Source organism: Onychomys torridus, chromosome 6, assembly GCF_903995425.1.
Source record: "Onychomys torridus chromosome 6, mOncTor1.1, whole genome shotgun sequence".
NCBI lineage: Eukaryota > Metazoa > Chordata > Mammalia > Rodentia > Cricetidae > Onychomys > Onychomys torridus.
Window position 1 is genome coordinate 21,418,707 of NC_050448.1, and position 27,425 is coordinate 21,446,131.

Here is a 27,425-nt window from a genome sequence, read left to right on the forward strand (position 1 = left end):
ACCACATTGAGTTAAATTTTAACACTGATTACTTTTTAGGGGAACAATCTCTTGTCATTCAGATCTACAGACTTCTATGTTTATAACCTAGCATAGACTATAGCAAATAGTGATTTGTGGATTTACTTATGTAGTTTGGTCTTCACAATGGATTACATTTAAAGAGAAGCTTATTACTGATTTAAGGAATTTGCATCTAAGTACAGTTTTAACTTGTGACTGCATCAGTGTCCAGTATACTGTTCCAGGTTTTGTAATCTGAGGCATTTCAAGATTCTGAGGCACTGTGATCAGGTACTGAGATGCAATAAATTTCAGAATGTACAACTTTGATTTTTTTCATTACTTAAAAGTAAAAGATTTATTAGTGTTGTTGTGATGCCAGTAAAATAGCCTTTTTCAGAACTTTGCACTTTGACTGAATTTCGCACAAGACAGATTTAGATGTCCTATGTTTTAAAAGTAGGATAGTTTTCTTCCTCCCACAAGTGAAATGTTACCACACACCAGTTATTACTTAGAGGTGCTTAGTTCTTTCAAGTTAGAATTTGTCCTAAGTACCTAAAGGTTATTTAGTAATGGAGTTTTACACTAAAAAAAAATGCGAAATTGTGAGTGTTCTCCTGACTTGTTGCCTCTTGAGAACTTCCTCTGGGATTGAAAAGCTGTAGGATTGCTAGCTACGCTGTGTCACCATGGGTTTCTCTGTATCCTGTCTGGGATCCTGATCTTTGTCTTTAGAATCTTACTTTCATTTTATTATATGGACACTGTACTTTGAATGTATGAATTCCAAATTCTTTTATGAAATATTTTTTCTTTAGAGTCTCTTTATGGCTTCTCTCTATACCTTGAAGTTTATAGTCTTTGGTCATACAGCCAGTGCCAGTTTACTTTCTGTCTGGGAAAGGTTAAGTGAGTCTACACTTTCCTAACCCTGAGTTATCTAAGCATTGTCTGTATTTTCTTACTCCATCGACTTTATGGAGTCATTGATATTTCTTCCTTAGATATATTCATCCTATCCTTTGTTTTTAAAGTGCTAAGGATCAAATCCTAGGCTTCTAGGAGCTGTGCATGATTGTGGGTATATAAATATAACTGTGTTGTCATGTATTTTACTTAGATGTGTGCTGGTTGCTAAATAATGTCAGTGTGTTATCAATTTAGGTTAAAAAACAAACAAAAAAAAAAAACCCAAAGTTCCTTAAGTTTGAGTATGAACCAACCAAAGACACTCAAGTGCACTGTTCTTCCCAGTGCATTGGAAAGTGAGTGGGAATAACTTGGGAGGCAGTAAAACTGATATTTAGCTTTGTTATTTAGTGTTTAAATGAAGTAGGTAGAGGTAGCTTTATAATGGAATCTTTCAGTGAATGACTCATTTAAAAACCTAGTTTACCCAGCATATATAGGGCTGGATTCCGAACAACAACATAAACAAATGGATTTTAAAATTAGCTTTTAATTTTTTAGACTTAAGTGAAGTTAATCTAGATAGTGTTAAATTTTAATCATTATTCTGTTTCTGCTTGTGTGTAAGAGAAATTGTCAATCAGGGTTTTGCTTGGTCTCATATTTGTCCTGTGCTATGTAATATAATATGTGTGTGTGTGTGTGTGTGTGTGTGTGTGTGTGTGTGTGTGTGTGTGTATTGCCTATTCTATAAGATAGTATTATTTACCAGAGGAGAATATCTCTGTTGTTGTAAGCAGTGAGTATATAACTATGTTGCTGAATGAGTGGATGAACTCATGTACCTCCTTTCCTTTCTTTAGTGAGTATTACTTCAGCACAGAGAACTTGGAGCGGGACTTCTTTCTTCGCAGAAAGATGGATGAGCAGGGATTCCTGCCCATTTCCCTGATTGCTGGCTTTCACCGTGTGCAAGCTCTCACCACAAACCTTAATCTCATCTTGGAGGTAAATATTCATTTAAAAAGAATTTAAGTTATATTTAATTTTTCTGGGAACCTAAAACTGCCCTGAAAAATAGTGCTGAAAAAGAAAAGTGGACTGTTCAATGGTAGATTATTTGGCCTATGTACATAAGGTCCTGGGTTCATCTCCAGGAATAGCCCCTACCCCCCCCCCCCCCCCACCCCCCCCCCCCCCAAAAAAGGAAAGAAGAATGAAAAGTGGGTTGCTGAGATGGCTCCATGAGTGAGGGGACTTGCTGCTAACCCTGAAGACCTGTGTTGTATCCCTGGAACCCACATGGTGAAGGAGAGAACCGACTCCTGTAAGCTGTCCTCTGACTCCACACAAGCACCATGGCATATGCAAAGCCACATGGTGTGTACACACACACACACACACACACACACACACACACACACACACACACACACACACACACTGGGTAAGTGGTTTTGAAAGTATGCTGGGTCTCCTTGTTATGGGGCAGTCCAGCTATAGACAGAGCTGTGTCTGTTTGGGAAGGGAGAGAAATCACAGCTGGCACTGAGAGCAGCCTTTCCATGCAAGCAGTGCTGGAGAGTTGTGTGGAGCTCCAAAAGGCCAGCCACAGACACACACACCCAAACACAAAACAAAACAAAACAAAAAAAGTATGCTGATTATGGTGTTTGCTAAGACTCACTTTTGGAAAGTTCAAGCCTATGCTACAGAGCAAGACCTTGTCTCAAAATTACCCAACCTCCCCACCCCATCCCCTAAAGAAGTATGCTAGGCATGGAGGTTCAGAGCCACTCAGAAGACTGGAGTAGTAGAATTCCTGGAGTCCATAAATTGTATGTCAGCTGTCATCTCAATAAAAGGAATAACAAGCTGTCTATCTAATTTCCTAAAGTTCAGAGAACATCTCAACTTTTTTCTATTTTTATAAAACTTAAATGTCTATCTTTGAAAACTTCAACCTTCTTTAGTATTCTTGGTCCTTTAATCTTCTTTTAGACTGCTTTAAACTAGCATGCATGCCTACGTATTAAATGTTGAATTTTCATGTGCTTTGGGAAATCTTCCCCCTTCATACGCATACCCATGCATACATGCAGATGTGCACATGCTCATTTATAGAAGCAGGGTCTCCCTTAGCTCATACTTATTTCAAACCTGCTGTCACTGTGGAGATGAGATGGGCCATGAATTCCGATTTTCCTGCCTCTATCACCAAAGGGCTAGAATACAAGTGTGGGCTGCCATTCTAATCTGGGAAAGATAATTGGACAAAGCCTTTCTAGTTGTGATAGTACTGCTTTTATTAAGTCTTTTTTTTTTCATTTCTAGAAATTCAACACTTTTTTTCTTCATTTTCTACATATGTGACAGTCCCTGTGTAGCCAATCTCTTTTATACATAACCCCTAGCAAGACTGATCTTTTGTCTTTGCAGTTTTGTTTTTTCTAGATACCACATAAACTAGTAAATCTTAGAATCTTGTAGCCTTTCTTTCTAAATTCTTTTCTTTTTTTTTTCTCCATTGTATAGCCCGGGCTGGCCTCAAACTTGGGATCGTCCTGCCTCTGTCTCTGCCTCACTAGTGCTAGTTTTGCAAGTGTGAGGCAACACACATAGCTGCTCAAGGACTTCTCACAGTACTTTTGAGATTTTGGCTTTGTTGCATGCTTCAGTTTTTTTTTTTCATGTTGCTGACCACTCTTCTGTATCGTGTACTGAGGGGTGATTGTGCTCCATTTTTGGAGATTATGAATAAAGACCAACGTCTGTATGTGAACATGTTTTGATTTATGCTGCGTAAATTTCTAGGTCTGTGGTTTCTAGGATATGTAGTAAATTGCTCTGATTTAGTATTGTGTACATAGCTAAACATAATGAATCAGTTTCTTCCCCTTAAAAAGGTAGCCCAGGTTGGCCTAAAACTCACAGAAACCCTGCTTCAAGCATCCTGTGTATTGGGATTACAGGTGTGAGATCTAACACTCAACTCTAATTTTGATTCTTGTCCCATTATTTTCTTGCTGTTGATGTATGCATTAGGTCCAATCGATCCTGGTTCTGTAGCTTACCTGCTGTTTAACTGTAGGTTACTTAATCTCATCTTAAACCCTGTGTTCTGCATCTACTGAATTTGTGACTGCTCATTTCTTTCTTCTCAGGTTCTCACAGATACATATCTTTCAGCACTAAGAGATGGATCTGTGTAATATGTCATTAGTAGTTACTATTTTTTTTTAAGATTTATTTTATTTGATGTGTATGAGTGTTCTAGCTGCATGTACACCTTTACTCCAGAAGAGGGCATCAGATCCCACTATAGATGGTTGTGAGCCATTATGTGGGTGCTGGGAATTGAACTCCAGACCTCTGAAAAAATAGCCAGTGCTCTTAATCACTGAACCTTCTCTCCAGCCCCTGTAGTTACTATTTTAAAAAGCCAGACATTACCTTTAAATTTGCATGTAGATGAGTCAGCATGGTTAGTCATGGTGTGTGTGTGTAGATCAGAGGACAACTTCTAGGAGTTGGTGCTCTCCTTCTACCATTTTGGCTCCAGGGACTGAATTCAGGTCATCTGTCTTGGTGGCAGGTGTCTTTACCATTTATGATAGCTCATTAGCCCAGTGTTCTGTCCTCTCCTCCTTCTCCTCTTCTTCTTCCTCTTCCTCCTCCATCTCCTCTTCTCTTCTTCTCTTTTTTCTCCTCTTTTTCTTCTTTCCTCTTCCCTCCTCCTTTATTCTTCTGAGACAAGGTCTCTGTAGTCCCAGATGGCCTTGAATTCAGAGATCTGCCTGCCTCTGCCTCCTTGAGTGTTGGGATTAAAGGTGTGTACCACCATCATTTTTTTTCCTTCTTCTTAATAACTGTATCATGAAAAGAAAAAAACAAAACAAAAACCCAGTTGACCAGAGAGAACTTTGGATGCCCCAAAGTATCGTTGTGCACAGGATCTCATTTGGGTCAAGATTATCAGACTTTGGGATTTATAAAAATGTCAGTTTTTTTTTTTTTTTTTAAGATCTTTACTTGAACTTTTTGCATAGAGTTGTTCCTTTTAGAATGTTGTTTGCTTGTTTCTTTGACACAGGGAAGCCTCCTTAGTGCTGAGATTATGGGCATGTACCATCATGCCTGGCCCTTGGTGTAGATGTAGTCTGTAATTTTTTTAGAAGGCATGAATAGTGAATGGTTAATTTCTTTTCAGTTTGATTTCCCCCTGTTGATTTGCTAAGGACAGAATGTAAAGCCTTGTATGTAGTACCATGGGTTGTTTTCTTTATATATTCCACAGGACTTTGGCCAGTAATTAGTCAGTTGTTTTGTTTTGTTGTTGTTGTTGTTGATGACAATCAGTGTGATTTCTTTTTTGTATATTCCTCTTGAGATAGGATAGGATCTTGTATAGCCCAGGCTTGACTAGAACTCATATCAGATATGTAACTTTGGATAAACTTAAACTCTTCATTCTCTTGCCTCTACCTCCTGAGTGCTGGGATTACAGGCATGTATCACCATAGCTGCTTTCTCCAGGGTTTTTGTGACCCAGGATATCTGTCAGAGTGTTAGGGAAGTACTTTAACAAGTATCTTCAGCCTCCTTTATCCACTTATTTTTTGACAGTCGAAGTTGGAAAGTACTGGGTTTCATATAGCCCAGCCTAGCCTCAAGCTCACTATGTGACTAGAATGACTTTGGGAACTTCATCTACCTCTGTCTACCCTCACTTCCCGAGTTTTGTTTTTGTTTTTTGTTTGTGAGACTTGGTCTTAATCTATGATATTAGCTCTGGCTGGCCCAGAGCTTGCTTGGTAGACAGAGCTGCCTCAAACTTGGCTCAATCTTCCTGCTTCTGCCACCTGATCACTGGGATTATAGGCATGGGCCAGCATGCCTGACAAATTGGGTTCTATTCCAAACACTAATTCATGCTTATTTTTAGACATAGTAACTGTATTACAGTGTACTAACTTGAAGCATTGTAATTTTTAGACTAGAAATATAAGGCATACAGCAAAGACCTTTTGAATGTCACTTTTATAGCTTAAATTGTCTTGTCAGGCACTGAAGGATAGCACAGAAGTAGAAATTGTGGATGAGAAAATGAGGAAAAAGATTGAACCAGAAAAATGGCCAATCCCAGGCCCTCCTCCTCGAAATGTGCCACAAACAGACTTCTCTCAGTTGATTGATTGTCCGGAGTTCATACCAGGCCAGGCCTTTGGCTCCCATACAGGTAACTGCTTTTCTTCTAGTGCAAACAGTATAACAGAGGGCTGTTTGATGAGTTTGCCTATCTATTTGTAGTTTATTGAGCTTTCATAGGAAAACTAAAGCTAATTAAATGACTTCTGGTCCTCCCAATCCTGCTTATTTTATCTCCCAGCTAGACTAGAATTATGCAGAATCATTGGTAAAGCTCTATTAATGTTTTTTGAGCTTAGATTTTGTGTGTGTTGTCTTTTGTGGGCTTTCTTCCTATCTTCTTTTAATTCTACTAAACAACTATATATAGTGCCACTTTTCTCCATGTAAAACTGAAAGAGCCAAAATGTGTGCTCAAGAGTGGGCTGGCCTTCCTTTACTCTTGTTAGTAATGTTCTTTAATCTTGTCTTGAAAATATAAACAAATGCATATTCTAAAATAGAGTTGGGATTTTCTTTAGCCTGGTTCTTTTGAGTTTCCAAAATCTTCATTAGTGTTAAGAATTTTTTGCCTGGTTCATTTTGAAGATAATTGCTCTTGGGAAAAATATGTGTGCTTAACCTTTTTTCAGTCAGGGTGATGATCTACTGATGCTCTTGGATGTCATATGATCGGAATGTACAGTGGAGTAGGTGACTCCCTGAAATACCATGTAAATATGAGAGCAAATCGTGCTGCAGAAGTGAAAGTGACCATACTGTCTTCTGTGGAAGAATGTCTACGCCCACCCCCTTGTGGAGAAGGTTGGGCCAGCCAGCAGTGGAGATAACCACCTTTACGATAATGATGTGAGACAGACCAGAGGACTGCTGTTGTTACTGTAGGAGCTTCTCCTTTCTATGTCATTAGCTTAGGCTGCACGGGCTACTTCATGGTGGGAAAGTTAATTGTTATCATTGGGGAAATACTGCAAATTCTATCTTTTGTTTCCAGGCATTTATACTTTGCCCAGATCAATAAAGCAGAAAAAGAGAGGATTGAGTAGCATTTCCAAAATTGTTAGGTCCTTTGCTATTTGACTTGCTCTTTAATATAGTATACTTTGCATAACTCACATGTTGTCATATTTCACATGTACTATAAGATGTATTAATGTGAATACTTAAGGGGTAAGAAATTTAAGTTAAATAAATAAGGGCATTTTTCCTTTATGCTTCAAAATTGTTATTTAAGGGATTTTCTTTTTGTTGTTTTAATTATTATTATTGTGTATATATGATATGTGTGTTTGAGTGTGGGCACATGTGTGCCATGGTGTGTGTGTGTGGAGGTAAGAGGACAACTTTTGAGAGTTGGTTCTTTATTTCTACTGTGGGGATTCAGGTATTAAACTCAGGTGGTCAGATTTGCACAGCAAGTGGCCTTACTTCTGAGTCATGTGGCTAGCTTCAAAACTGTATTTCATACATTGGCATGAAAGCACTGCCTGCCTATGCCCCTCATCATGAACCAGGATAAATCCTTCTTGTCAGAAGTTTGGGCACAGCAATGAGGAAAGTAACACAGAAGGTTGATACCAAGGAGTAGAGCTGTTACTGTGAAATCCTGACCATGTGCTTTGTAAGCATTTGGAACTGGTTTTTAGAAGGAATGTGAAAAACTTCTAAGCTGTAGGCTACAGAAACCTTAGGATGCTGTAAGTAGAGCTCAGTGAGCCATTTCGGCTTACAGAAGACCAGTATGTCAATGAAAAAGTAGAAAGTGAACATTGTGCTAAGGAGTTTCCAGAGAGGGGCAAGGACTTTGTGGGGAGCTGAGCTAAAGGCTATCTGTGTTTACTTCTGATGAAGAATCTCAGTGTATTCTGCCCATTCCTGAAAAAGTAGGTCACAGAGTGATTTACAATTTGTTTGGCAGAGGCAATTTTTAAGACAGCATTACATTTCGGCTAAGGCATGTTTACTACTCACTGCTGTTATTCAGATCTATAGCAGGAGTAAGCGGAAAGATTGGAAAATGTGCAGTTTGGGGAAGAAAGGGATGTGCCATCTAAAGTTGCCAGCAAGCAGGGTACACACAAAGCTTTTGTAATTGTTAGTGCCAAAAAGAATTATCTTACAGCCTTCACTAAGACAGGTCCTATGCCCTAAGGGCAAAACCTATGGAAGTCTCTAACTTGTGAAAATGGAGATTGATTTGAAAGAAGAGAGACTAAACTGAGACTGTGGCTGATGGGGTGCAAACAGACTCCTAGGAGAAGTGTCTCCCAGTTTTGGTAGCCAAGTTGTCCAAAGGTCATTTACAGCCATGTTAGGAGGGGTCCAGACAACACCTCAATCTGGCAGTAGAACTTGAATGCTTCATCCACTTTATGCTAGTTTAGTAGGCATGTAACATGCAAGTTACAGGGTCATGGAGGTTTAGACTGGAAGCCACTGTGTGGCAAAGGAGATGCCATTGTTTAAAGCTGTGAGGTCAAGTTACAAAGTAGACTTCCAGACTGTTAGAAGCTCCAGAATTCTGGGGCATCTGCCAAGGAAAACATGAGAGAGGCTATATATGCTGCAAGTGACAAAATTGGAGGAGTGGAGCTGCCCATGGTCATTGGAGCCCAGATGATAGTACTACAAGCCCCAGATGCTGGAAATGGAGCTTCAAGGTTTAGTGTTTGCCTGCTAGATTTAGGTCTTGCTTTGATCCAGTCTTGCCTTGCTATACCCCACTCCTCTTCATTGGAATGGGGATGTTTACTCTGTGCCATTGTACATTGGAAGTATGTAACTTTTTTTCTGAAATTATAGAGACTCACAGTTAAAGAATTTGCCTTGCATCTCAGAAGAAAGAGACTTTGGACTTTTGAACACTGTTGGGACAGTTAAAGACTATGGAGACTTTTGAAGTGAGACTGAATTCATTTTGCTTTATGAGCTTATGGGGTTCAGAGATGAAATGTAATGGTTTAAAAGTGATTTGTTTGAGATTCAAGGTGACAAGGAGTGTACTTGTGGTTATTAACTTTCATTAACAGCTTGACTGGACATGTCTATGAGGGCATTTCCAGAGAGGTTTAGCTGAAGAGGGAAGACCTATCCTCACATGGGCTGGGTACTTAGCCTGAGCACCAGCATTCATTATCTGTGCTTCCTGACTGCAGACGCAGTGTGACCAGCCACCTCATGTTCCCATCACCATGCCTTCCATGCCATCATGGACTCTACCCCTCAAACTGTGAGCTAAAATAAATTCTTCTTCCCTTAAGTTGCTTCTTGTCAGATGTTTTGTTGCAGTGACAAGAAAGGTAGCTAATGTACTGCCTATCAGTGATCAGTGAGGGATCACTTCAGATATTTCTGTTTGAAACCAAAATACTTCCTTTGTGCCTTTTCAACACTATACGGCCTAATTCTGTTAAAAGATTTTTTTAATTATAATTGCAAATAATGCACAGAATTTATGTGTTACATGGAACTAGTTTATGTACAATCTGAAAGTCTCAGATGTTTTGTGCCCCATAACAGGTCTTTTTTTTTTTTTTTTTTTTTTGGTTTTTCGAGACAGGGTTTCTCTGTGGAGCTTTGCGCCTTTCCTGGATCTCACTCTGTAGACCCGGCTGGCCTCAAACTCCCAGAGATCCGCCTGGCTCTGCCTCCCAAATGCTGGGATTAAAGGCATGCGCCACCACCGCCTGGTGGGAAGAATTTTTTTTTTTTCTGAGATAGCTAAGATAGGTCAATCAAGTTGGATATAGCTTTCCATTAACCATTTGTGCATTATTAATAAAATTGCAAAAATGAAATCAGTTTTGTACATTTTACTTTTTGACATATTTTTATGTTCACACAAATAAGTCAATATAAGTGTCACATTAATATAGATTCTTTAAATTGTACAAAGAGCAAATAGATGATAAATAAAGAAACAGTTATATGGAATGTTGATAGAATCATGCTGACTCACATTAGCTCATAGGAGTACTGCTATCAACCACCATTTCTTCTGTATCTTCATATTCTGACCTTGTTAGTCTACTTGTAGACTGCTTGGAGAAGTAGTATGTCATTGTACATTGGAGAAGAAATAAGGTAGGAAGTATAGAGAGCCTCCTTATGTAACTAGGTAAAGTAAAGGAGTGAAGCTTTTATCTAATACCCTTTAATCCCAAATTATATTATCTTAATAACTTTTTATTATATTTTCTGTGCCATTTGTATGGTAAAATATTTTAATATAATTGATCCTTTTCATCACAGAAATTTAAATATCTACTTTTTCCTCTTTGGAGGTTGAATTGTGTAACATGGTTTGGCATTGCCACTGAGCAGAAGATCTTAAACACCACAAAGGTTGATTATGAGACTGGTAAGATGACTTCTGGAATGCAGGGTTTGCTGTGGGTGTGGTGTGTTGTCAGCTCGTGATGTGTGAAAGGACCTAATGGTTACTGAATAGGCTGTGGGACTTCTTTTGAAAGCTATATGTCGAGGTTCTTAAAGAAATCCTCATTACTCAGAACTGCAATCACCCCACAGTGAGAGGAAATAGCCACACTAGGTCAAAGCCTATGTTTGTCTCTGGAGAGCCAGACTGACGTTTTTCATTTAATACAGAATCAGCAAAGGTAAATTGTCTATAGTCTCACAAATTGTAACCAAGGCATTTTATATCTAAGTAATTTTTATCTATGCAGAGTAATGTCAGAAATTCCAAATATCACTTAAACTTTTGGTTTAGCTTTTTAAAAATAAGTACTTTGAAATATTTTAATTATAAAAGAAATTAGGGGTCCAGAAAATATGACAGGGCATATGGGTAAGCTTAAGCATAAAGTAAACAACTTCAAAGTTTCATTCTGATAGTGTTAATTTTTTTCTTTGCCAAATATTTTCCTATCATTCCATTTCTAAGTACATAAATCTTTAGTATAATAGAATACTTCATGGTACACCCATAATTCAAGCTTAGAAGACATGAGGAGATGATTGTATAATAAACCGTGAGGTAGGTATAAGAAGGCTAACCTTGTGTATTAAAACAGTAACTACTGGGGCTGGAGAAGGTGGCCAGAACATTCATGTAGGGCACCTCACAGCTGCTTCTAACTCCAGCTCCAGGGGATCCAGCATCCTCTTCTGGCCTCCTCAGGTAGCCACGTACAGGTGGCATCCACCCCCTCCCAGATAAAAATAAACATAATAAAGAACTACAGTTTTGATTTTCCTACTATGGCTCCATTTGCTGTTCTGACATTTAGACTTTAAGTATGTGTAGTTTAGTTAAATTTAATGATAATTGTATAGGAACTAAGTAATCCCATGGTTAACAAGATAGTGCTTCTTTGTGTTGTTTTAAAACTTCGGTCATTGTATAAATATTTCAGAGTATTAGAAAAACAATTCTCTAGAGTCAGTGTTTTTTCCTATACCCCTCTATCACTGTGAAAGAGTATAATCTCTTTCTTTCATTTGTACTGATTTTATGAATGAATTGGTGATAAATGTGCTGTTTATGGAGTGTTGTGGAGCGACAGTGTCCCAGGAAGGATATGCCAACCCTACATATAATTTCAAAGTTTTTAGTAACCTTGAAATACATTTACCAGGTGTGGTGACATACATTTTTAATCCTAAGCCCAGGAGACAGAGGGATTTGCAGGCCAGCTTGGTTTACCTAGCAAGTTCTAGGCCAGCAGGGCTGCATAATTCTAAAGAACAGAACAGAACAAAAGCAGTAACTACAAAACATTTAATTTCAGTAATATTGCCATAGATATTTTTATTTAATATAGCCACATTATTTACACACCTAATATAAATCCTTGCTCATTTAGAACAGAAGGTACCAGGTCATTTTAGTATGCACTTTATAACTGTCTTTAACATATTTGAGAACTAGCCTCATTCCAAATTCTTTGCTCCTTATAACTAGAGCGTATTATATTGCACAAACTTTTTTCTTCTTTTCTTGTGCTTCTGGGTATCAGATCCAAAGGCCCCCCATTATCCATATGCTTGCATGCCCATGCCTACTGTATTGATTGGGGTATTCTGGAGGCTTTTCTGTTCTCCATCAAATTGCTTCTTTAAAAAGTGATCTGATGATTGCATCCATGTGTCAACTGTAGCATGTTCATGAAAATAAATCTTGCAATCTTTATCACACATATTCCTGCTTTGTGCCTTTGATTTAGTAAGTAAAAGACTCACTGTCCGTTTCAGCTTTCCTATAACATTCACCCTGAAGTGGTTTTAGTGAATTAACTTTGAGTAATGATGTTTATACTTTATATACTTGTAAAAATAAATTTTATATGTATTCAAGGTTTAAAACAGGTTATCTTCTGACCTGTGAATGAAATTGTAACTTAAAAACACTTAGTTTTTAAACTTTTGAAAAACAATTTGGATTTTATAGAGTTTATATTTATTTTGATTAAAAAGCTGACAAGGTAAGGTAAAGGAAGGTTTTACTTTTTAAAAAAGCTTTGTTATTTTTATTTTTGTGTATATTTGCTTGCATGTATGCATGTGTGTACCTGGCACCTGTAGAGATCAGAAGAGGGGTTCAGATACTCTAAAACTGGAGTTACAGATTGTTGTGAGCTGCCATGTGGATACTAAGACCTGAAAAGAACAGCCAGTGCTCTTGCCCATTGAACCATTTCTCCATCCCCAAGAAAGGCCCTTTAAATTCTCAAGGTTTTAAATGTTATTGCTGGAGCTATATGCTTTACTGTGGTGACATGTGTTTTGCAGTGTTTAGCATGAGGTATGAAGTAAGTGGGCACACTGCCTTTCATGTAGGAAATGTGGGCATGGGAGTAATGGCTGCTGTAGTTTAGATCTTTTTCAATCTGTCAGGAAGTAATTTTGCCTTGACTATCATGTGTTTAGACTACCTATTGTTTAGTAGCAGTTGACATTCTACAGTTCAATGTGCAGGTTTTTAGTTGGTGACTCAATGATACTCTTGAAGATACCACGAATATAATATTCTGCCTAAGTGTTGGTGACATTCCTTCATTCAGTGGCTTTCCTTTTGAATATCTTGCTAGCCTTTTATATTTGAAAATCATGAAAAGGTTTTGAAATTGATTATCATGTTTTTGTGCAGGAAAATCCATATTAAGGCAAAATGAAATGCAGTTTATAGGTAAGAAGAACCAGTATTTTAATTGCAGAACTGATTTAAAATTTTAGAGTCTGCCCCAAATTCTCCAAGAACTGGAAGTCCACTGAGCCCAAAGAAAAATACTGAAACAAATACTGTCCGAGTGATGTCCAGAGGTTTGTCTACCAGCTTACCTGACCTGGACTCAGAACCATGGGTAGATGTGAAAGAGAGGCATTGTCCATCCCAAGTGACGTTAAAGGTAAGTTTACAAACCCAATGAAATGTGTACCTTGTGTACCTTGAGTATAACAAGTTTTCTGTTTGTCATACATAGGTTTTATAAAAATTTGGAATTGTGGCCTTCAAGAGAAACTTGGGTTACTTTTGTGAAAAGTAAATTATATTTTCTTTTTAAATATTTATATTTCATCTTTAACATAATTTGAGAGTGCTTTGACTTGGTCTTTTTATTTATGACTAATTTTTTCTTATGTGACTAGTTTAAATTTGAATGATACTTCCATTTTTTTAAAGTTGAAGAATGTTCAGATTTTGAAGTTATATCGTTATTTTGTAAGGCTCTTGAAGCACATCGCATGCTTCAGCATGTTAAAGTGAATCAATGTAAAAAAAAAAAAAAAGCCAAAAGCAAATGGATTTCTTGGTGAATGAGAGGGTATATCAGATGGTTATAAAAGAACCAGAGAAAACTGCCTTGCATTTTTGACTTGTGGCTGATGCACTACTTACTATAAAATGTTGTTACTTTAACCAAATAACTGATTAGTACAAGTAAAAGTTGGAAAACCTAAGTAAAATTGTTGGCTTATGTGTGTGTAAATAACTTGTCTTGTGATAGTTGCACTGGTTTTATGGACTAGTGGGTAAGGGATGGGTCATACAATCTACTATTTCTTACAACTTTGTGAATGTATAAAAAGCTTGCCAAAGTTTGGAAGAAGAGAATGAATGCCGAGATGTTAAAGGCTTATAAACAAGGTTCTTTCTCCTGGAGACCAGAGGTCCAGGGAGGAAGCTGGGATTTCAAAGACTCTTCACTGTACATCTGCCCAGTGTCACCAAACACTTTTTTTGTTGTAACTGGGAGGTTGTTGTAAGTTGGGAGGGTGTCTAGTGAAAGCCAGAAGTCCTGTTGCTGACCCACATGTTCTAAAATATTACCAAGTCCAATGTCAATAGGCTTAAGAAATCTTAATAAAAGGTAACTTCTTTTTCTTTTTTCTTTTCTTTTTTTTTGTTTTTGTTTTTATTTGTTTTTTGTTTTGTTTTTCGAGACAGGGTTTCCTCTGTGTTGTTTTGGTGCCTGTCCTGGATCTCAGAACAGGCTGGCCTCAAACTCACAAGAGATCTACCTGCCTCTGCCTCCCAAGTGCTGGGATTAAAGGCGTGCACCACTACTGCCCGCTTCTTTTTCTTTTTTTATTCTAATAATAAAAATACAATTCAGAGCTTCAAGTATGCTAGACACATGCTTTGCCACGGAGCTACACCCCAGTCCTCCAAACAATCAGACACAGTGTGTTTAAATGTTGTCAGAAAATCACCACACTCCAAAGTATGGACTCGAAATGGCTAAAGCACCTTTGGGAAAAGTCAGGCCATCTCAATATCTCACAACCTTCCTGGGTACTTGTGGGAGATGGTATTCCTACACTAAGGCAGAAGACAGAACTATATTTTACTCAGTTTGATATCCCCTTCTTACCTAAAATGTCTACATTTCAACATTTACTTTCCCAGTAGTATATGAGATTAAAGTTCATCTTAAAGTTAATAATAATGAAAAAGATAAAAAACTAATTTTATTTGTGTGTCTGTACATGTAGAATGTCAGATAACAACTTCTGTAGTCAGTTTCCCCATGACTGGTGGTACTTAGCAGTATTAATAAATGGTAGACTTCTTTTGTGGCTGTGATTATAGCCTGTTCACCCTTGGGGCAATTTTGTTGAATGTCAGGTATAACCCACACTTTAGATTGAACGAAAGTTTCCACAGATTTGGACTTCTGTCCTACACCTTGGCAGAGAACAGACAGGCTGACTCTGGATCTCAGCCATTACAAAAATGAGTATTTTTCTCAGAGAGGTACAATTAGGTTTTTTTTTTGTTTTTGTTTTTGTTTTTTGTTTTGGCCCTTCTGTCCCTGCTTTGACTAGTTGACAGCAGATGTTATAAAGCTTCATGTTCTCAAATAAAGGACAGGACTGATTGCTTGTGGTTGGTTTTCCAAACCTTTACTTTGATTGCTGCCCACTGTCCATTCCTGCTGTTTGTGCCTTCCGTCTGAAAGCCTTTGAGGATCCTGGTGAGAGCAGTGCCTTCTGACTCTTTGCTGTAATCCTGTCTGAGTCTGAGAGGCTCATTCTTGTGTCAATCTTATCAGTGTAATCACATGGACTTTATGCTTTCTAGAAACTCAGTTTACAACCTGATAATTATTCATTGTTGATAAATGGACATAGTTATACGTTATTGTATATCATTATTGAACATAAACATATAGTCAGGTCATGTCCAACCCCAAATCTTTTTTAAATCTATGTATGTGTGTATGTATGTATGTATGTATGTATGTATGCATCTGTCTGTCTGTCTGTCTGTTTATGAGTGGGGAGGGCATGGGTATAGAGGTCAGAAGACAATTTGAGAAAGGAAGTTAGTTCTCCACTATATGGGTTGTGGGGATTGAACTCAATCAGACTTGGAGGGAAGTACCTTCTCCTGTTGAGTCTTCTTTTTAGCCTCAACCCAAAATCTCTTACTCATTTCTTACAAGTTGAAAAAAAATGCGTTTGAAGGATAAAGTTAAAAAGTGAAAGCTTTTGCCAGGAAGTGGTGGTGCATGCCTTTGATCCCAGTACTTGGGAGGCATTGGCAGGTAGATCTGAGTTTGAGGACAACCAGAACTGTTACACAGAGAAACCCTGTGTCCAGGGAGTGTTTATCCAGAGTTTACCATTATTAATAGTTTGGTATTTGATCACTTAGGCTTTTCTCCCCATATACTTACATATAGTCTTTAAAAATATTAAGCACTATTTACTTATCTATCTATCTTTATTTATTTATGTGTATAGGTGCATAGCCCGCCTTTATGTGCAAGTACCACATGTGTTTAGTGCCTGAAGAGGCCAGAAAAGGGCATCATATTCCCTGGAACTTGTGTTAAAAATGGTTGTGAGACATGAACTCTGGTCCTCTGGAAGAGGGCTCAGGCTAAGGAGATGACTCTATTGATAAAGTGCTAGCCTCACAAGAACTCAAATTTTAATCTCCAGCACTGTGTAAAAAGTTAGGCTTGAACTCACTGGACCCCGGTTTTCTATTTTTCTCAATGCTCATTATTGAACCAAGGACAAATTCACCAACACTGAACTGTACCCCCAGACTATTTTTTTGAGATAGTATCTCAGGTAGCCCATTCTGGCCCCACTGGCTATGTAGCCAAGGCTGACCCTAAAATCAAAATAGGGGCCTGGAGAGATGGTTCAGTGGTTAGTTAAGAGCACTTGCACCCACTCCCAGCACCCACATGGCAGCTCACAATTATCTGTAACTCCAGTTCCTGGGATCCGATGCCCTCTTCTGGCCTCCTTGGGCACTGCAGGCAAAACATACATATTAAATAAACAAAAGTATATATAAATAACAACAACAAAAAGTTAGGCATGGTGTTGTGTACCTGTAATCCTACTTCTGGGGAGATGGAAACAGGAGGATCAGTCTACCTAGAACCTCTACCTCTAGGTTAAATGAGAGACTCTGTCTCAAAAAATAAAGTGGAGGGGCTGGAGCCATGACTCAACAGTTAAAAACATTGCCTACTGAGGACCTGAGTTTGACTTCCAGCACCCACATAGTGGCTCATACAATCATCTGTAACTCCAGGGCCAGGGGATATGATGCCCTTTTCTGGCCTCTGCAAGCCCTGCAAACACGTAGTGTACTCATATGAAGGCAAGAAAAGCACTCATACACATAAGAAAGAGGGCGGGGGGGGGGGGGAGCATGAGAGCAAAAGAAAGAAAGCAGCAACCCTGAGTTAGGAAGAATCTGTTTGAATTCAGGAACTAGTAATAATAATAATAAAAAAAATAAGGTAGAGAACAGTTGGTGACCAAAACATTTACATGTACACATGTATATACATATATCAGACATGTAAATGTGATGCATATATTCTGCATTTTATAAAGTATATTCACAAGTAGACAGCTTGCCTAGAACAGTGCCTAGCTCTCATCGTCAGCTGACTGACTAGAGATCAACATTCTGACAGGGATTGCTTTTTTTTAGACATGGAATTAACTTGAGCTGGAAGATGAAATTGGATCAGAGAGTGGCATGGGGCATCAAAGCAGAAGTGTTGGGTGTGCTGAGATTTAGGCTAGGCTAGATGTTAGACACTGTCAGCAGGTGTCTAGAAGCAGAGCTTGGGTGTGTTGTGTCAACCATAGCTACTCTACATGAACATAGGGACAGACTATACATTTTAGCATTAAAGCAGATATAGTATAAAGACAGCTCCACAGGAGATAAGGACGGCAGAGGAGGTGACCTGTGGGTGCCAGGCACACACATTGTGCACATACATACATACATGCATTGTGAGATATAAAGCTCAGACATGGCGAGCTTACTAACTCTAAACCTAAAAGGCTTTGTTTTCCTTATCTTTCTGAATGCAGAGGAAGTAATTCCCATGTCTAGGCCTTGCTTCCTCATGACTTAGTGAGTCAGCGCCATGTTGTAGATGATTTAGGGGCCACCCCAAATCTAGGAAGTCTATTTCAATCCTTTTGTTCAACTTTGTGTTTTTCCCAGTCAAGACAGAACAATACTGCTTAGCTTTCTATTAGAATTTGCCAACTCTGATACAACATTTGTCCTAAAAGAAAAAAAAAATTAAAAAGTTTTTATATAAAAAAAAAGTTTTAAAAAATACATACATGTGCATATATGTGTATTATATATACATACATACATGTATATGTGTCATATATATATCTAATCTATATCTATATCTATATCTATCTATCTATCTATATATATATATCTATATCTATATCTATATATATATATATATAAAACTACTTTGTTTCTTTAGGAATCAATGTCTGTACCTGAAGAGACATCAAATCAACTAACCTTTCCAGAAGAACCAGTACAAGAAGAATGTGACTTTTTGTTTGATGAAGAGATGGAACAGACAGAAAGAAGGAAAAAGACATTTAATGATTGGTCTGATAATGATTCAGATTATGAAATTGATGACCAAGATTTAAACAAGATTTTGATCATAACTCAGACCCCACCTTACATGAGAAAGCACCCTGGAGGAGATCGAACAGGCACCCATGCATCACAAGCAAGCATTATGTCAGAACTTGCTGAAGTGATTAGTGATGGCTTGCATTAATTACTCTGAACAGGACCTGTGGACAGAAGGTGAAAATACACACACAGCCATAAAGGTAATGATTTCTGGTGAGCATCTTTCTGCTGATAGTTTGCTTGGATTGCATGATATTACTTGTTTTCTTAAACTTGAGAGTTTATTTCATAAAATTTGGAGTATAAATAAATTGTACCCAATTTGAAAATTCTTGGAAATACCTGAAGTAATTTTAAGTGATAATATATGAATACTGTCAGCATCAAAAAATAGTATTTGCTGACTAAAACTTGTAGAAAAATGTAATTTCTCATGAAGGAATAAAAATGTTGCTATGGACAGGCCTACTTGATATGCTCGTTCTATTCTCTTACCTTTTACCCCAGATTCTGGCCTCTACCTAAGCTAAGGTAGAAGAGAGAACCAGAATAGCTGTCTAGCCTCCAAATCTCTCTAAATTGCAGGAGTGTAAGGGGGTCTTTTTCTGCTGTTACACTTTTCAGAGAAGCTTCAAAAGTTAAATATGTGAGAGAGTGATGGAACAGTGAGAGGAAGTTACCTCAAATAGGAGAGTGAGCTTCGAAACCAAACAGCTGTAGAAAAAGAAGCTGCCAGCTAGTGCTTGAACAGAGGGGACTGCCTGTCATGGGCTCATGAACAAGAGACATGATCTCCTTGGAATTTCCATTACTGCTTTTAGCCACTGGCTTTTTAGAGAAACTGCTTCAGGTATATCATGTCAGATGCCTTAAAGCCTAGACAGTTTCTACCTGTCTTGCTCCTGTGAGAAAGGAAGTATGTTTTCATGAAGTTTAGATAGTAGGGTTTTATGTAAAAACACATTTATGTGTGGGGGAGCAGATTCACTCATGTCTCAAATGCATTATGTGTGGAGGTCAGAGGACGACTTGAAAGAGTTGATTTTTTTCTACCCATGTAGGTCCTGGGGATGGAACTCAGGTCCTCAGGCCTGACAGCAAGCATCATTACTTGCTGAGCCATCTTGCCACCCCTGAATTTTATTTCTGATGCTTGTTTCTGGAGGTGATGCTTAGCTGAAATCATTTTTGTAACAGAAGTATAAATGTATTCTAATTGCTGGGTCTTGGGGCACAGGCTTGTATAATCCAAGTTATATGGGAGAAGCCAATAGGAGCAGTACAAGTTCAAGGGTAGCCTGATCAATGTCACAAGACCCTGACTCAAAATAGAAAAGGACTAAGGGTATATAGTTCAGTGGTAGATGATTAGCATGATTGAGGCTATTCCATGATGAAATCACTGTCCTTGGTTCTAAAAGAATAAACAGATTGTCAGATTAGATAGTCAGACTGGGCCTCTCTCTGAAAAGAGTCAAGTTAGAGTGAAATCAGAAATATAAGAATGAAACATGCAAAAGGCAGGAAAAAGTATTCCAGGAAGAGGAGTCAGTGAAGTGTCAGTGATCTGAAAAAGAACTACTGGCAAATTCGAGGTACCAGTTTGCCCATAGGTATAATCAGAAGATAATTATGGTTGTGAAGGAAGAGTCAGATTAGAATAGAATTTGTAGACCATGTTAATTATTGTGGAATTTATTGTAAGTTCAAGTGCAGGTTTACAGAGACACTGTGGCACGATCTTATTTTTATCTTTAAAAGATTACTGTGGTCCGGAGGACAGACAATAGGTTATATGGGGACAAAAGTGAGAGGAAGCTGTTAACAGGCTCCCTATCTAGGAGATGGAGAACGGTAATCTTAGTTCAACTGGTAGCACAGGAAATACGAAAATGGGAACTACGTCTGAGCCTTGATGGATAAGAGAATAATCAGGTGTGTCAGAAACTGGATGGTTGACTAGGTAGGAGTGCAGAGCATGCCAAGACAGCAAGGCAGTATTCATGAAGTTTTGGTGGTTTCAGAAGCTGTGTTGAACTGGTGTGACAGGGGCAGGCTCACATATCTTTAATGGTAAAGACCAGTGAAATAACCACATGATAGATGGTGAGATGCGTCTTAAAATCTCCAAAGTTGCTGGGCAGTGGTGGCACACACCTTTAATCCCAGTACTCGGGAGGCAGAGGCAGGTGGATCTCTGTGAGTTCGAGGCCAGCCTGGGCTACAGAGCGAGATCCAGCACAGGCTCCAAAGCTATACAGAGAAACCCTGTCTCAAAACAAACAAACAAACAAAAACCAACAACAACAACAACAAAAAACAACAACAACAACAAAAAAAACAAAACAGAAAAAAAAAATGAATTCTATACCATGGTCAAGAATGTAGGTTTCCTAGAGCAAGGCTTATCCACTGTACTTGGGATATGCTGACCCTGGAAATTTCTCAAAATTCAGTAAACTCCACTATGTAAGTTGTGGTTGTGGGGGATTGTATTCATGCTTCCCCCAAATTAAAAAAATAAACAAACAACAAACATTAAATAGAGTCTCATCAAAAGAACTTAATTTGCCTTTTCACCTAGTCTCCTAGGAAATAGGCATTTTCTTGGTTGTTTTAAGCAGAATAGGGAAGGAAAAAAATTACACTTAGAGGCGTATCCTGCAGCCCAAGTATATTGCCTGAGTGACTGACATGATTGGGGGCTGGAGAGATGGCTCAGCAGTAAGATGTACTTGCTGCTCTTCCAAAGAACCTAGGTTCAGTTCCCAAAACCCTCTTCTGGCCCCTTCAGATTCCAGACACATGTGGTAAACATTCATTCATGCAGTTCAAACACTCACAGAATAAAAGTAAATAAATCTTAGGAAAGAAATAAAGTGGAAAGCCTCTGCATGCATGTGTACAAAGACACATAAATCATACAAAAATTATTGAATATGTTTTAAAAAGTTGACGTGATCCTATCAGAGGTGCCTACTATAAGCAAATTTAGATCAGTTTGAATCAACTTTATTCCTAGAACACAAGGTATTTACTCAAAATTATTTTATAAGGAAAGAGTAGCACAAAGTTAATAATTAAACTAAATGAAATATCACATGTGAGAATGAGCAAAAGTATGGTACAGGAGGACCATACCTTAAAATAATTGATAATGGAATTATTAAACAAATGTAGATTACCTATGTTTATTATACTTAAGGAAATAAAAACTTATTCATGGGTAGAGTGTGGTGGCACACAATCTTAGGAAGCAGAGGCAGGCAGATCTCTGAGATAAAAAAAAAAATCCAAATAATAAACATAGAAGTCAATCGATGGGATTAGCAGCAAATTAGATTCAGTAGAAAACATGAAGACTCCACATGGGAGACTGAGAATCAGAAGCAACATGAAAAGTAGGTGCAGGGGTTGGGGATTTAGCTCAGTAGTAGAGCACTTTGCCTAGCAAGCGCAAGGCCCTGGGTTCGGTCCTCAGCTCTGGGGGAAAAAAAAAGAAAAAAAAGAAAAGTAGGTGCAAAGGATTTTTTTTTGTAGTACATACCATTTGCTTTTGTTTCAAATCACTTTTATAATCTAATATTAAATAAGTTTTACTATAAAGATTTTTATTTAAAAAAAAGCAAACATGAGCTAACTACAGACTTGAAATACAGGGTGACAGAGAATAGGAAATGGTAAGAAAGAAAGGACATCGGCCGCTGGGGTGGTTTGTTTAACACAAATATTTAAGTAGCTGAATTAAGCAGGTTGTCAGAGTTTATGTAAGTACAGCCAGTTATTTACATGCAAAACATTGAAGAGACAAAAGCAGAGATAGACTAGCATCCAGATGGCTTTTGTGTTGTGTGTGTATGTGTTGTGTGTGTGTGCATGCAACAATTAACAAGGTGATCTGAAATTCATGTGAAAATTTAAATAATTCAGAATAGTAAAAAAACCAGTCTTTACATAAAGAATAAAGTTAGGCTGTGGATGCACCTCACTGGGAGAATGCTTACCTGGAATTCTAGCAGCTCTGTATTGTATTTTTACCACATCATCCAGCTTTGTTCTCAGAACTTACTAAAAAGCTACAGTTACCAAGACAGTAGTCCTGGCATAAGCATAGACAGATGGGTGAATGGAATATAATTGAGTTCAAATAAAATAAGCACATGTGTCAGAAATTCTCAAATGTTTATCAATCAAATGCATTTAATGGGGGAAGAATGTTTGTAGTGGTGGATTATCTGGATATCTACATGCAAAATAATGAAGTTGGTTGGGCCCTTCCAGATATCAGATATAAAAAAGAAAAAAAAAACCCTAATTCAGGCTGGGCCTTGTGGTTTATAATCCCAGCACTTGGTAGATGGAAGCTGGAGAATCAGGAGTTCCAAGTGATCCTCAGCTACACAGAAAGTTTGAGAATGACACCCTAATTTCAAGAATATAAACAAACAAAAACATACAAAGCAAAACAAAAAGATTACTATGATTAACATGAAACAGGTTTTCTGTTGGCATTGTTTTGTTGTACTGAGAATGGATGCTGGCACTCTTACCTCTAGCTTTTCCTGATCTTCACAAAGCAGAGAAGGAAATACAGTAAAGAGAAGTTATTGGAACAACTGGAGAGTCACATACAGAATAATCTACATGCAAACTCACATCCTTGATGGAAATTAACTCAGTAGATTTTATACATAAATGTAAAATAAAGATTATAAGAGAAAATCTTGGGGTTGGGGATTTAGCTCAGTGGTAGAGTGCTTGCCTAGCAAGCGCAAGGCCCTGGGTTCAATCCTCAGCTCCAAAAAAAAAAAAAAAAAAAAAAGAAAGAAAATCTTGGCCTTGGGATTGGCATGATTTTTGTATGACACCAGAGTTTTATCTATGAGAATTATCTGTGAGCTCTGGACTTCATTAAACTTAAAAATATCTGCTTTGTGAAAGCCACTGCCAAGATAGGAGAAATAAGCAGACTAGTCTGACAAAGCACTCTGATCAAAAATATATACAAAGGCCATTTAAAATAGGAAATCAAATGGTTTAAGGGTTCAAAAATGCTGGGCACAGCCACATACTCTTGAAATCCCAGCACTTAGAAGAAGAGGATCAAGAGCTTAAGGCCAGCCTCTAAGTTTTGACACTAGCCTGGGAGTGTATGAGACTCTCAAAAGACACGACAAAACAAAAATGCCCCAAAAGCCAAACTGCCTTCACCAGAGCAAAAGAGGTAGCAAGGGAGACTATGAAAAGATGTTCCATGTGGAATTTCCCTGGGGAGTTAGTCAGAACACAAGGTGCTGTAACATCCCCATTAAGATGACCAAGCACCAATCTAGTAAGCATACCAAAAGCAAAGACTGGAAGAGGGCAACTTGTTGTGGGGGTGCAAAATAGCAAGCACAGTCACCTTGGAAAGCCATTCAGCAGTTTCTTACAAATTGTAATACATTTTACATAAATAAATCAAGCAAATTTACCACACAAATTGGAATTTATAGCCATACAATAACCTTGTATATGGATGTTAGCAGTATTAGCCATAATTGCCTAAACTTGTATGTAACCAAGATAACTCCCAGGAGGTCAGTAAATAAACCATTGTACATCCAGACAATGAATGCTTATTTATTACTGTATATAACTGAACAATCAAGTTGGGAAAATACAAAGCTAAGTCTTAAGCTCATGTTTCTGAGTGAAACCAATCTGAAAAGGCTTCACAATATATGTGATTCCAGCAGTGACATTCTGGAAAATCAACTGGAGACAGTAAAAAGAGACTGCCAGAGATATGGGAAGGGATGAAAAGACTGCAGATGATTTTTAGGGCAGTGTAGCTATAGTATCACTGATGGTGTCATGATGAATACTTATATCATTAGTCTGTCAAAACATGTAGTGTGCTCCATGATGAATGAACTGTGGACTTTGATGATGTTGATGTCAGTTTTAAGCAGTGTATCATTCTGGTACTGCTCATCAATGGTGGGGAGGATGTGTTTTCATGGGTGCAGGAGATGTATGATATAGTAACTCAGCTTCTGCCCAGTTGTGCTCTGTTCCTAAAACTACTCTAAATACAAAGACCTATTGGAACATGAATGAGGATAATGTACTTAGAAATATATACCTAGTAAAGGACTTGTGTTTAGAATATATAAAGACTAACAAGTCAGTCTAACAACCCACTTCAAAAACTGAGACAGAATTTAAACAGATATTTTCCCAAAGAAGATGTATTATCCAGCAGGAGAGTGAAAACCTAAATCAGAAATCCAAATCATTCTCAGACCAATAGCATGGTTATTATTATTTACAGAAAGCAGATACTAGAAGTGCCATTGAGGATGGAGAGGAATTGAAGCCCGTCCTCCTGCTCCTGGTAATAAAATAGAGCACTCAGTTTGGAAGACAGTTTGGTTATCACATGACCCAGCAATTCCGTGTGTGAACCAATACAAATAAAAACATGTCCACATGACTACTTATGCACAAATATTTGTAATAGCATGCTAAAAGTGAAAACTCAAATCTCACCAGCTATAGATGTGGTGTATCCATACAGTAGAGTATTTGGTAATCATTGTGAACTGCTGATAGGTGAATGGCATAACATGAAAGATTATGGTGACAGAATCAAGGCACTCATAAAGGACCATGTGTTTTGAGTCTGTACGGGATGTCCATAGACAGAGTGTAGTTTGTCGGGGCATGTAAGAAATGTGGAGGGAGTGCTGATGGGTGCTGGGTTTCTTTGGAGATCATGGAAATGTTCTAAAATTAATGTAAAAATGACTGAATTGTGTATTTGAATTAGTTGTATGAATTATGCATGTTAAAGGCTATTATATGAAACAACAGAGAGGGGTGGAGTGGCGTGTGCTTGTAGTCCTATTTTACTTGGGAAACTGAAGTAGCAAGATTCTTTGAGGCCAATCTGGGCAGCACACACATAGCAAGAGTTTGTCTGAACAAGAGCATCGACAAATAGTACAACACTCATGTTGATGGATGATATAACATTGTTAGCATGTTAGTACCATTCAAAGCAATCTGTCAAAATCTTCATGGCTTTTTTTTTTTCTTTCAGAAATAGAAATATCTGACCAAAAACTTACTGAACACTGTAAAACATTCTCAAAAAAGAATAAAGTTGAAATAGCTGGCTGTGGTACAAGCCTGTAATGCCAGCACTCAGATTAAGGAAGGAGAAAGTGGAGGCTGTCCTGGGGTCTTAGCTATGAGTGAGAACTGGTCTAAAAGGGAGGGGAGATTAGTGAGACTGGTCAGCAGTTAAGAGCACAGGCTGGTCTTGCAGAGGACCTGGTTCAGTCCCAGCACCTATTCTGAACAGCACCTATTCTGGTCTCCTGCCTCTAGGCATGCACTTAGTGTTTATATGTACTTGCAGGCACTCACATTTAAAAACACAACTACTGATGGAGGAGAAAGAAGGATGCTTCACTCTTCCTTGATTTCCAAATGTACTACAAAACCACAGCAACCAAAATGCTTCTCAACCAATGGGATAGAGAGTTTGGAAGGAGACCTCCGTGCATGTTCCAAAAAGAATCGTGTGTGAATGCCTATGTGTATACATGTAAGCGTGAGTGTTAGTGAACGTGCACATATGTAAGTGTTCATATATGTTGGGTGTTGTGCTGGATAGTTTTATGTCAGCTTGATGCAAGCTTGTGACATGCTTGTCGAAGTCAGAGGACAGCCTGCAGGAATCCATTCTTTCCTTTAACCTACTAGGTTCCAGGATTGAATAGACATTGTCAGCCTTCCCCCACTGAACTATCTTGATGGCCCTCAAATGATTTTTTCACAAGTGTACCAAGGACATTCAGTGGAGAACAAAATCTCTTCAAATGGTATTGGGAAAACTATGAATCTGAGTGTTAAAAAACCTTACACTCTATTTTAAAATAGGCTGAAATTGGACTAAATGCTTAACTATAATACCCATGACTACAAAAACACTTTGAAAAGAAGTTCTTAAACTGTGGGTGGCAACCACTTTGGGGGGTTGAACAGCCCTTTCACAGTGGTCAAATGTTAGATATTCTGCATATCAAGTATTTACATTATGATGTATAACAGTAACAAAATTACAGTTTTGTAGTAGCAATGAAAGTAATTTTATGGTTGGGGTCACCACAATATGAGGAATGATATTTAAGGGGCACAGCATCAGGAAGGTTGAGAACCGCTGACTTAGAAGAAAGCTGAGGGGAAAAGAACACCTACAACTCAAGAATATAATTTAGTTTTCAAAATGGTTAAAGGACTTGAATAGACATCTCCCTAAAGGTGATGTAAAATAATTTATAAATATTTTTAAAGTCCTTCAACATTATTATTGAGCATATAAATATAAATAAACCTAGGAGATAGTGCTTTATTCAGATAGCTACAAGATAAACAGAGGTGAATCTAAGGACTGCATGCTATGAGAAATAACCATTACAAAAGATAATACTGTATGATTCCACTTATGTGGAATATATAGCTAGAGATGAAAATCTATTAAAGCTGAGAGATGAGGGAGATGATAAATTGCTATTAAGTGGATATATGATTTCAGTTTTTGATGAGAGTATTTGAGTTGTTATAACAATGTCTCTGTTCTTAAGAGTTATGAAGTACACACAAAAGTAGTTAAGATGGTTAATTTTACATGATTTTAAAATCCCGATTAAAATGTAAAAACCCACTTAACAAAGAAATATCACCAAAAAAAAAAATTAAGATCAGTCAGAATGTACTTAAAAAGTAACTTGGAGACACAAAGCATTACTTGTGCTGGGATATGCCATGTGCAATGGCAGAGGAGCAAGTTGAGGGCTGGGGACAAGCTTGGTGGCAGTGCACTTGCCGAGCATGTTCCAGGCCCTTGCTTCAATCCCTATCAATGCAAATTTAAGGTGAAATCCATCAAATAAGATCTAAC

At 38.0% G+C, this 27,425-nt stretch overlaps 1 protein-coding gene and 1 non-coding gene across 2 annotated transcripts in view; both read left to right on the forward strand.

The window, feature by feature from the left end:
• Positions 1-27,425, forward strand: part of Larp1b (La ribonucleoprotein 1B) — a 103,427-nt gene that overhangs the window by 26,441 nt on the left and 49,561 nt on the right. The window contains 5 exon segments of the mRNA XM_036190240.1: positions 1,779-1,923; positions 5,980-6,154; positions 13,261-13,433; positions 18,306-18,614; positions 18,616-18,672. Of these exon segments, the coding sequence (XP_036046133.1) occupies positions 1,779-1,923; positions 5,980-6,154; positions 13,261-13,433; positions 18,306-18,614; positions 18,616-18,672 (859 nt within the window).
• On the forward strand, positions 20,816-20,983 carry LOC118586495. Its single transcript, XR_004945371.1, has one exon. It is a non-coding gene; the product is annotated as a U1 spliceosomal RNA (small nuclear RNA).